The sequence below is a fragment of the Calypte anna genome, chromosome 20 (genome assembly GCF_003957555.1).
Source record: "Calypte anna isolate BGI_N300 chromosome 20, bCalAnn1_v1.p, whole genome shotgun sequence".
Taxonomy (NCBI): Eukaryota; Metazoa; Chordata; class Aves; order Apodiformes; family Trochilidae; genus Calypte; species Calypte anna.
Genome location: NC_044265.1, coordinates 13,763,639 through 13,775,986, shown reverse-complemented (window position 1 = coordinate 13,775,986; position 12,348 = coordinate 13,763,639). Strand labels below are relative to the sequence as shown.

At 44.1% G+C, this 12,348-nt stretch overlaps 1 protein-coding gene across 6 annotated transcripts in view; it reads right to left on the bottom strand.

Moving 5' to 3' along the window:
* Positions 1 to 12,348, bottom strand: part of ZBTB46 (zinc finger and BTB domain containing 46) — a 45,675-nt gene that overhangs the window by 13,756 nt on the left and 19,571 nt on the right. For all 6 annotated transcript variants that reach the window (XM_030463149.1, XM_030463148.1, XM_030463153.1 and 3 more), the window contains exon 6: positions 2,552 to 2,833. In XM_030463149.1, coding sequence (XP_030319009.1) covers positions 2,552 to 2,833 — 282 coding nt within the window. The remainder of the gene's footprint in view (positions 1 to 2,551; positions 2,834 to 12,348) is intronic.

The following is a 12,348-nucleotide window of genomic DNA, read 5'->3' as shown; positions in this document are numbered from 1 at the left end:
CTGGTGCAAGCCACAAGTAGCTGACAAATGTTTTTTTTCCTGCAAACCCTGGATATTCTTTACATTTCTGACAAGCACAATGTCAGTCTTGACCATCTTGAACATCCCAAATTCCCTCCAGGTGCAGGTTAGCTGGCAGCTGTGTTAATGAAACACCAGGAGATTTCAGCTTCCCCTCCTGGTTTTAACTTAGTTTGAACTTTGACAACATCACAGTGCTGGAACACCCCCCAAACACACACACACACACACACACCCCAGGCTTCATTTCCCATCAGCAGAATGCTCAGTGATTTCACTCCTCACATGGTCATTACAATGTACAAAGAAGTAGGAAAAAAAAAGAACTTGGATAAAATGAAAACTTTGGGGTGTCTTCTATGAAGAGCTACAACAGTATGAACCACATGGAGTACTGCAGGATAAGTATGTCCACCTCCATTGACTCTTTTTCTCAAAAAAAAAAAAAGGAAAAAAAAAAAGAAAAATAAACATGAATGCTGCTCCTTGAGTCACTTCTTTATGTGATGACTTCACAAGAGAACAAAGCCAATCTAGTGACAGTCACTAAGGTTAAAGACACACTTCATTTTTTTTAAACTCAAGAGAGATTAACCACTTAAAAATCTTGAAAACAGTGAATTTCCCTTTCAAATCAGATGAAAACTACCACACACTGGGCTGGTTTTGGTCCCTTTCACTGTGCTCCTGCCTACTCCTCCACAATGCTTCCCCTGCCCCCCCACCCCCCTTTTTTTTTTAATATAACCCAGAACTTCAAATGACTCAACATCCTCAAATTGTGTTTGAAGAAAAATGTGACAAACACCTACAAGGCTAGCACCAAGCTAGGCTGTTCTTTTAGATCTCCAGAATCTTTGTACCACTTACTTTAATGTCATTTTATCCACTGAAAATTCCCATTAAACTTGATGTCCTATTGTATTCAGTAATGACCACTTAAAAGCACCAGAACATCTTCCTGAAGTGATTAAAATGAATCAATACCTGTGAATCTGAATAAGACAAAAGAATAATATGTCCCTTAACTCTGTCTCCATAAAAACCCTCCTAGCAGACCACAGCCACCTCCTGGTGCCAGACCAAGTGAGCAGTTTCCTTTTTGCCTTTGCAATTCACTTTGCTTCCATGAAAATGAAGTAAATTCAGCTGGAATTCAGTAAGTGCTTAGCTGGAATTCAGATTACTGTGGGAGGACTGGAAAACAGACCTCAAACACAGGTTGGGAGGACTTCCTCAGCCATTGCACCCCTCAAGGAGTTACAATTTACCCCTTTTTTAAATCTATCATGCTTTATTTTAAACCCAGTTGGTCTTCTGCCTGCCCCATTCCTCTTCCCAAACTCCCCTTCTCAGCTGCTGAGGAAATCTCTGATTTCCAGCCCAGGGCTGGTGCCAGCTGAGGGCACTCTTCCCACCAAGATCTCTGCTCTCTCCTTGCAACCAAAGGATTCTCCACCCAGGAGCCATCTAAAGCTGATTGAACTGGAAATCCTTCAGTCCCTCAGCTACTCTGGAAGTAACAAGAGCAATTCTCCCTCAATAATGCTGCAGAATAAGGTACAAAAAAACATATTTTTAAAGATAATTCTGCTGTTCAAACACAAGAAAAGAGACACCAAGACCAACATTATACTGTGCAGTTTGTTGCTTTTATCCTACAACCCAAGTGCCCATTACAAGTTGTCTTTATTTTTCCTTGATGGAAATAATAATAAAAAAAACCATCTTAAGTGAACTCTTCATCCTATTTCACTGGGAGATTTTCTCACTGTAGGTTAAAATACATCCCTGCTTCTGGATGCTAAAATATAGTACTCAGAAAGCCACTGCTTGTTCTACTTTATCTGACAAAAAGTATGCTCATATTCTGAGACTGTTATTAAAATACAGCAGTCATAATTTTATAAGTATTAAATAATTATTTCTGCACAGGAGAATCAAACTATTTTACAACTGCAATGACAAAAATGCAAAAGTATGCTGGAAAATAAGCTGTCCACACATCAGCTGCCTCCAACAGATCACCAGTAGAAAGACATTTGTTTCCATGTGAGTGTAACACAATAATCAATGGCTGCTTATTACTTAGAGCTCTAAAAGTAAAAGGCAAGAAGTAAAAATCACAACTGGTTCTGCAGACACTGGAGCAACAGCCAAGCCTTTCATCATCAGGTAACTTTGAATTAAAAACCTTTGCAGCTTCTTTAGCAGAAGGACCCAAACACTTTGCATTTGCCTGTAAGCACCGTGTGGCAAACACGTCAGAGAGAAATCTGAGGACAAGAGCTCCCTACACACAAACACCTCCTCCCTCCATGGTTTCAAAGGGTAATATTAAAACTGAATCAGTATCAGACCCAGGTTTCCAAACTCCATGGGGAGTGGGCTTAAGCAAGAAGTAAAACTGGACACAAGCATTAACAGAAGTAACAAACGAGACAGAGACCTCTATTTTCTTCTCACTAAAGATTTCACTTCAAGTCTCAGTAAACAAACAAAGGGAAAAAAAGTAAAACCACAAACTTACGGGAGAGAGAATGGGTGCCTTTGGGTAAGTACTCAAACAGCAGAGAACTATCCTCTCCCAGCATGTCGGCCTTCAGAGACAGCAAACTGTTCTTACTCATCAGAGCCGCGCGCAGGTTGGCGACGGTGGCGGCCTGGAGGGCATCTTCCTTCTCTGGAGTCAGGGGCTGGGAGATGTAGCTGCCTTCCCCCCCGAGCAGGGCTTCCTCAGGGTTGCTGTAGGGGTCTGGTCGCTCCCCTCTGCTGTCAGAGCTGCTGGGCTCTGTCACTGTCACATCAGCACCTGGGGGATCAGAGACGCCGTCAGAGATGCCACCGAATTCCCGAGGCGTTGGCACGGCGGCCACGTGTGCAGGGAACAGACCTGGGGGCTCAGCACCCCCTCATCTGGATTTATTGTCATCTTTTGTATGTCTTGAGTCCCTCCTGGAAAAAGCCACAGGGGAATGTGGCAGTCCAGAGGCCTAACCCTAACACACTGCCACCCTACAGCTGGAGGTTTCTGTTTATTCAGCCTGTGCCCCTTTGCTCCTGCCCCCTCAGCTGCTCTGAGCCCCATCACCACACATTGTGAAGGCAGGGCAGAGGGACACAACCTGCCCTACAACCAGCAGCTGGGCAAAACTATCATTATGTAGTTCCAAATACACTGAAACCTGCTTAACAGAGGAGGAAAAGACTGCAGTTCAACATGGGAGCGCTGGATGTACAAGATGAACACTCAGCTCCTGCCACATCTGGGACTTCCCAGAGCAAAGAACTTGTGCCAGAGACACAAGTGACTTGTGACTTGTGCCATTGTGTGTTGGCCATAGACACACAGAAATCAGTTTATGCACAGAAAGTTTCACAGCAGCAGAATTTCAGACAAGGGGAAAGGAGGAGTGTGGCACTGCCACGTGGTTGCAGCATTCAACAACTTCAAACCAGGGCAAGCCACGATCTGCACAGCCTTATTAAAAACTACTAATGAGGACACTGGGACAGAGCCTGTAACCTGGAAAGCTGCTAAAGGCAGATCACTATTTTTATCTCTGTTTTACAGGTGGTAAAAGACACAGTGACTTGCTCAAGGTGTCCAGCCCATGGAGCCAGCAGCAGTCAGGAACTTCTCAGGCCCAGCTCAGGGCTCACCAGGTTCTTTACCAGGTCCAGATTCCCCTCACACAGCTGTACTGTGCTGCCAAGACCTCTTGCTCTTAACTCTTTCCACTTTAAAACCCAAAAAGCCTCAAAGCAAACACGAAGGCAACAGCAATCATTAGCAGAGCACTCCTGCACCCTGGAGATGGAAGGAATTCCTGAGCCTGGGAGCCACCAACACAGCAGCAACCATGTGAATTATCAGAGATAACTCTCTCTTGAAATCAAAACCCATTTTCCCTCCTCTGTCTGTGCTTTTGCTTCTATAGCCTCATATGATCAGTTTTATTAAATCTTAGCCAAGCAGAAGAATTCAGCTGCTTTGGAACTTTACATATTTTGTCATCCCTCTGCTCCTGAACGAGCAGCCAACAGGTACACACCTTCTTCTGGCTGATAATGAAGTTTGTTTTAAAAACAAATATTTCCTCATAAAAGGACAACCACGAGAGTTTAAGAAAGGGCAACACAGAAGGTGGCAAAGACAGTGAATTCCAGCCCAAACTGATCCAACAGTCAGCTTTATCCAACCAAATCTGCTCCTCACCACCTCCAGGGCAAAGCACAGCAAATAACTGGGGGCAGAGAGGAGCTGGGAATCACCTTGTGCTGCCCTGACCTTTCCCAGACTGAACTCCAGATGCTGACTGACAGTTCCCAGAATCTGTTGCTGCCTGCTGCACATAAACACTGCTAAACACACACAGATTAATTGTAACCACAACAAGACCTTAAACGTTCCTCAAAAGCCACGATTAGAGACAGACAGTGAAACAGAGGCTTTAGAGCTTCCAGTCTTTCCAGCTGATGCAACCTAATCAAATACAAATTAAGGCAAAATAAATAGCCACACAAGTACCAGAATACTCTCAGCACACCAAAACCCCAAAACAGCTCCTCTTCCCAACCCAATTCTCCCCTTTCTCTAGAACACAGCTGCTTTTAACAAGATTGAGCCAAAGAATTCTATGAATCCAACGTATCCATCACTGCCCAGGAACCCAAACTGTTTACTGCAATGCTGAAGCCAGGACGTAAACCAAGCTTTGGGAAAGGAGTTTCTAGTTTGCAATTATTCAGAGCCAGGGGTGAGATGCCAGCCCTTCCACAGCTCCTTTGTCACTCTGCTGGGACAGTCCCTAACACTGCCCAGGAGCAGGAAATCCTGGCTGGGGCAGCCAGCTAACCAGGGGATTATTGCTGCTCTGAAAACCTGAGCTCATTAGGCTCTTTAGCAAATCATTATTTTGCAGTTACTCTCTCACACCAGCTGACTTCCCAAAACACAGAAGCTTTAGCAAAGCTCTCACGGTTTGGTGACTGGGATAACTTTGTTATCAGTTTTCATTTTCAAATGAAACACCCAGGGAATTCTTTTTACCCCTTTGCCAACAGCATTTCCACGTGTCCCTGGAACTCTGAGAATAACATTGAACTGGTGAAGTTCTCATTTTAGGCTTTCATTGTAGAGAAATGGAATAGATGAAGCCCCATGACGAGCACTGGTGAGAAATGCAGCATTAAGGTTTTGCTCTCCTCTCTCCTTTTTCTTGTTTCTTTTGATTAAAAAGAAGAAAAGAAAAATCAAGACCCACTCCAGACACCCACCAGTCCCACGGGAAGGGCTGTGGCAGAACTGAAGGTGATGCAACTTACTAAAAGCATCCAAATGAAATGTTGATGTCATAAATTGTTTTCCAAGATCCAGGAGAAAACTGACTGCAAGAAGCATTAAATTGAGGCAAACAACTTAAAAACACACGTGGCACCTCTGAAAGATCAAGCAAAAGCTTTACCAACTTAAAGACTCCGTTCTCGTGCCTTCATGAATTACTTCAATACACAAAAGGTTTTTCTTGTCTCCCTTCCCCTGCTTCAGCTGAACATCTTTACAGCTTGAACTCAGCTGTTACCAAACTACCTCCTCAATGTCTGCTTTTTTTTTTTCCCATTTATTTCTTGTTTGTGCTGTGATTTTTACCTTCTCAGTAAGCCCCCAGTGGTGTTTTCCGTTGCTACCCCTGCTCCCAGTGCTATTCCTCTCTTTCATAATTTGCTTTTTCAAGATTTTTTGTTTTTTTTTCATCTTCCAACTTTTATTCCCACTCACTCATGTACATAGCTGAGTAACTTCTAGAAATCTGTAGCTGGAGGGCTAAACCCGTGAGAAAAGTGAAAGGCATGAATAAAAGCCCTGCAAGATTACATCTGCTGCTGGAAAATTCAAAGTAGAAGCAGGTTCTTCCCCAAGAACTAAAGGCAACACTTTGCCAGGTCACCATTCCTCAATATTGCTCTTTTCATTACAGTCTCCAGGTAAAAGCAGATCCAACAAGTCTGTCATCCTCTCCCAAAGGCAGGAATCCCAAGCAGCAATGCTGCTCCCTCAGGAGGAGGAGGTGGGGTGCCACACATCCCCAGGCAGCTGCCAACCTCAGCCAAGTGACCTGGGGAACACACAAATACCTGGAGCTGATTAAAGAGGCACTGAATAATCCTACACCCTGCTCTCATTTCTAAAGCACACTGGACAGTCATAAACAGGAGAACCTCCAGCTGAGTCCCCCAAATGCCTTCCCCCTCCTCCAGATAGAGGTGAAGGAAGCAGGGCTGGCAATTCACACTGCTGCTGTTGGGTACATGTAAGAACAAAGCACAGAAAAACCCACAGCACAATTTCCATGTGGAGAAAATACTCTCTTCTCATGCACATGAGGCTGGATGGGTGAAGGGAAGACAAACACTCAGGTAGATGAGTCCTGCTGTCAGAAACAGCAAGAAAAGCACCAAGGAAAGCACACCTGGAGCAACTTGGAGCATCCTGGGTGGTGGCAGCAAGGCACAGCAGCTCTCCTGCCAGTGGCACTGCTGGCTGGCTCCATTTTTAAGAATCACAGAATAAAATAGGTTGGAAGTGACTTCAGGGCTACTTTTAGATTTAGATCTGGTTGCTCAGGGTTTCGTACAGTCATGTTCTGAGTATCTGCAGGGAGAGAGATACCACAACTTCCTCAGGCCCATCCTCCATCATTTGACCACTCTGTGAAGAATTTCCTCCTTTTTCCCCATGAGAATATCCCTTCCTGTAACTTGTGCCCGTTGCCTCCCATCCTTTCCCCACAGACATCTCAGCAGGCTCTGGTTCTGGACACTCTCTCTACCTCCATTTCCTTCAAGGTCCAACTCAGCTGTCTCAGCCTCTCCTGTACACATCTTGATGGCCTCAGCTGGGTTTGCTCAACCTTGTTGAAGTCTTCCTTGTCCTGGAGATCCCCACACTGGATCGTGCCCTACAAACATGGTCTCACTTGCCTTACACACTGGGTATGCTCTTTGCAAAGCTCCTCTCAGCTCGTCACTCACCAGAACACATTTCTGCAAAGCTGCTTCCTCACTCCTTAGCAGCCAACTCATACTGGTGCATGGGGTTGTTTTCTCCCACATGCAGGACTTCACATTTGTCTTTGCTGAATTCACACTGTTTCTGGCACCACTGCCTTCCAGCAAATCATTCCTCCCAGGCTGGTGCCATCCAACAACTTGCTGAGGGTTCACTCCATCCCACCACCCGAGCTGTTAATCAGCAAAGTAAAAAGCATCAGGCCTGGAAGTTACCTGTGAGGGATGCAGGCACTGTGCTTGCTGGGGCAGTTGTTGAGGATCTCCTGCACACAGCTGGGTTACTTCTTCTGTGGTGAAAAATGTCAATTTTTTTTGGCTGAGAGCACAACAGGCAGAAAGGGCAACAAGGGAAGAGGTCTCTACGTGAGCAGCTTCTCCCACCCCAACTGCTCATTCCTGCATCCTCCCTGGGTTGTACCAAGAATACCTGTATAGTTGGGAGGTGAACTTGACACAGGAACTAATACGTTAAAAATAAATCTGCTTTATTTAAAAAAAGCTATTTTTAAACCCAGATCAGTTCCCCAGACCAGTTCACTGCAGGGCTGCACAGCCACTCACACCGGAACAACGGGAGGAGAGCGTGGGGGAACAATGAAACACCCAGGGGAAGTGGGAGCCACTTCAACCAAGGCTTTCTTTCAAGGGCACTGCCAAATTATGACCTGAGCCAAAGTCATCTGGAGAAAAAAAAAAAACCAACTTGAAGTCAAAGACTTAGTTTTCTGAGGTTTTTCTACCTATTTGTGTCAAGTATCTCTACAGAGCTGCCTGACTGTAGATTTCACCTAAAATTTCAAGGATGATTTCTCTCTCATTAGTTTGGGAAGATTTGGCTTCATTTCCTTGTGTGCAAAAGACATAATTAATTTTTAAACTCACAGGGAAAAATAAAATAGAAGCAGTGTTTTCTTGGGCACAAAGGAGCACTGGGGCTGGTGGGAAAATGATCTGTTACCAGGTGCTAATAATATCCCAGAAGCTTGAACTTCAGATCCCTCCCCTCCTTCCTGACACAAACCCTTCCAAAGTGGTTCACAACTTGTTCAGCATTCCCACAAACTGTAATATTTACACAGAGCAGGGATGCCAGGAGCTGGGCTGGTTCTGAGCAGAGCAGGACACATGGGGATGTGACACATGTGCACAGCATTTTAAATAAACCCCAATTCCATAGCTCAGGGACCCAGCAGGCAAACCCTGATGTTTAACCACAACATACATGATTGTTCAGAACTGCCTGTCTGCAAGATATCCTTAGTAAATCCTTATGGAACCAAGAATGTGGTTTCCTTTAGTTTATTTTTCTTTTTTAAACTACTGCAATGTGGGATAAAGTGGTCCTTGCAGGGGCAGGAATGACTGGCACTGCAGAAATACACAACACACTTTTTCCCCCCCAAATATGCCACGAATTGTTCAGTAAGTTCAAACACTGCCCCTTTAAATACACCACTGCTGCCTGGATGTTTAACCTCTCCTTCTCAGCCCCATCATTCATGCAGTAAAAGGACTGATATTTATCTCTGCTCCTCCTCAGGCCTCTTGCTGCACATCTGCACCTGAGCACACACAAACCTGAAGGGACAGAAAGAGAACACTGAAGGATCACCTGAAATATGACCACTGGGTACTCGTGATACAGCAGGATGCAGGGTTAGAACCTCTGAAAATCCTCACAACAAATATTTACCTGCTGAAACAAGTGGCTGTACCAAATGTAAAAACCAATACAGCAAACTCAGTGCAGATCTCTAGGCACTGCATCTACAGAATTAATTCCTGCTCTGGTTTAATGCAAAAGCAACACTTCAAATAGGGAAGTGAAAGAACAATGATTGCAAAGCAGGATTTGAATTTGTTAAAGTTTTAAACCTTGATTTCTTGCTGTTAATTTCAGTAAGGAAACAAACAAATGGTTAAAAAAAAAAAGAAGTTTGGAAAGACTGAGATCTCTGTGCAGATGAGCCCAGTGTAACCTTGGCACAAGGAACAAATAAAAGGAGAGAAGGGCACTCAAGAGAGGGGAAGTGCCTCTGATCTGGGGTTAAAGCAGATTAACAGAATCAGGGCTGTTACCATAGGGAGGAGGAGGAGGAAGAAGAGGAGGAGGAGGAGGGCTTTGGAGCCTGGGGAAAATGGAATGCAGGGTGGGGAAAGGAAACAGACACTGAGCTTTGAGCTAAAGCTGGTTTAGGGTGGAACCATCTGAAAGCCAGAGTGAAGCCAGGGAGTAAGTGTCTGGGTTTAAAGCAATAATTTTCATTTCCAGACTTGAAAATAACCTGACCTAACCCTTTAGCAACAGAAACTGAAAGGCAGAGAATGCATCCTAATCATTCTGTTAGCTTGTAACTGGGGTGATGCAGAGAACCTGAGTTACTGACTGAGCATTCCCTGCCATGCTTCTGCAGAATTCAGCATCTGGACACGGGGGTCAGGGGGCTTGGGGGGTCAGGAGTTTTTTTTGTTTGCTTGGTTTTGAGTTTTGCTGCAACCAGAAGCTACCTCCATGCATTAAACCTCATGCACATGAAGAGAGAACCAAAGATGGTCTAGAAACCTGGGCAGCTCCCTAAGCCAGAGGAATGCAGAGCACAGGCTAAGCTGATTTCAGAGCTAAGAAAGAATTCTGGGGGTGGCATTAGAGCACAGATCTGTAACCCCTCCAGGTCTGGCTGAGGCAGAAAGCTTGGCACTGCCAACTACCACTGCTTAAGGCATCAAAATACCTCCCCAGGAAAAACACCCTTCAAAACCTCTCAGTCACAGCAAAGACAATTTTAGTACCTTGCATTAACTACAAATCTGTGAAAAGCAGGTGGAAAAATGCAGTAATTAACTGAATTTTCCAAGTGGCAGGCAAGCTGTGATTTTCTATTACCTACCCTTAAAAATACTCCAGAATTTTTCCAAAATCTCTCTCCTTCCTAACATGGGATCTTTCCAAAACTGCCTAAGAGATTAATCTAAATAACAAACTAAGGGTAGGAAACTATTATAATCTGAGCCTGAGCTGTTTCAGGACACGGGATCCTAACCTGACAACTGCAATTTGGACCATCCCAGTTTGCATTCGTGGCAGTACCAGGCACTTAAACATCTGCCTTGGATTCTTACAGTGCAAGCAGAACTCAAGTCCATGGCAGAGGGACTGGAGACTCAGAACTCATTCTCACTTTTCCTTCACCCTGCATTCTGGTGATTTCTTCATAAATATTAAACCTTCAGTGCTGCTCTGCAGAGCCTTTTTTTTTTTTTTTTAACAGCAGGTACATTTCTTATTTATAAAGCAATGTGTAAAGCCAGGAGTATTACACAGGTCTTGCAGAACAAAAAAATTTTGAAGAGTTCCTTAGACACCTGAATCCTGACCCCAAATGCTCAATTTCTTCCTTTTCTCATTATGCAAGACCTGTGTTCCACTCCCTGGCCCAGCGTGCTTGCCAGCTACCACAACACAAACAATAACACTGAGGCAGCTTCTGAAAACATCATTTTTTTAAAAAGACAAAGATTTGAAGATTTGCACTGAAAAGATGCAGAAGTGGCAGGAAGCTCAGCAGCTTGCTGAGGAGATGACTTTTGAAAGAATAAAATCATCCTAGATTTGAGCAATCTGCACATTCACCCACCTGTGCTCAGGTCTAGAGAACTCACCTGCACAGTCAGATGAGTCCAGCCAGAGCTCTTCCTTGCCTCTCTCTCTGAAGCCTGCTGAAATGGAAGCTCCCTCTGAGATCCAGCTGTTAGACAGCTGTGCTCACCAACAACTCCTGTAATCAGAATTTGTTCTCTAGAAACCAAGACAGAAAAAGGGATGGGAAAAGGCTGACGACATCAGCTGCCTCCAGTCCCCATGGAGAGCCAGTAACAGGCACTGGAATCAGCTTGTGTCACTGGAAAAGGATGAACTTGAACATCTCCTCACCACAAGGGAGGAAACTTGTGTATAACTAAATATTCTGATGGGAAAATATCAAAGGAACTTAGAATTCTGCAGAGTCAGAAGGATAGAGTGAAGTCCTGTCCATCTGTCCCATGAAGGTCACTGCTCTGGGGTTACTTAAGTCCTGAAGCTCCTCTTAGAGGACACAACAAACTCACTACATAGAGCCAAAGCAAAGCAGAAAGTTTCCAGACTGTAGTGTTTTTTTAAATTACTGCTCTGTTTTGAAATTAATTCGCTTCATTTCACAGTCAATTGGCACACAAGAATTCACTCACAGCTTTAGGGTGCAAACACTCAGAAGATGTGTGGGAGTATTTCCTTAGAACTAAACTCTTGAATCATAACTACTATGCTTGAACACACACATGAATAAAACCATCAATGAGTTCTTCAAAAGAAGTCCTCCAAGTGACAGAGTTTTCCATTATATGAAGAGGCAAAACCAGCAACATTTTGCTGGCTTAACAGCTCTTCTGGTGAAGGTAACTTTGGTGAGAACATTTTAAATGCCACCTGATCCCACAGTCCAGGCACTCAGGACACATAATCCTATAAAAAGTTTATCCAGCAGTGTTAAAGGAACAGCAGCCTATAGGAAATTAAGATGCCTGAAGCACAAGATTACTTCATAAGCATCTCTGATATCACCCCTAGCAAACAGCTCCATGTTTCTTTAGAAAAAACAATATATAGTTCAAGAAAAAAGGTTAAAATAAAAGGCAGAGCTGTTCTTTTGGCAAGTCTGTGGAGGAAATTCTCCTTGGCTCAGTTATGAAGAAAGTTATTATTTATAAAAGCCCATCCTCCAGTTTACTTTGGAGAACTGCTGTTCCAAGTTAATGCAGCTTGGTGAGGAAAACATATATATGAATCTTTCCCAGAAGGACTGACAGACTGACATCCTCAACAACCCAAACAGGATGAGAAAGAAAAAACCTATTGTGTTTTATGCTAAACAGAGAATCCAAATTAATAAATTGAAGCTGGCATGAAAAGATGGTCCTCATCACTCTTTGTGTCTGACTGACACCACTCTGTACAAACTGAGAGCTTAATTACAAGGCAGCATCTTGGCTTAGCTGGGGTTCCTCTGCAAATCACATGTGATCTTTTGTTCCTGGAGGAAGAGGAGACTCTGCATGGCAGACAGGAACCAGCTTTGGCCCCAGTGGCTCTAGATTACCATTAATAAGATTACTCCAGACAGTCCTTTTTGGTTTAATCCACAGTGTGATCAAATTCAAAGCCTCTCGGCAGCACCTCACTGGAAACAGATCAGCTGATTCAGAAAGAATTTTCTT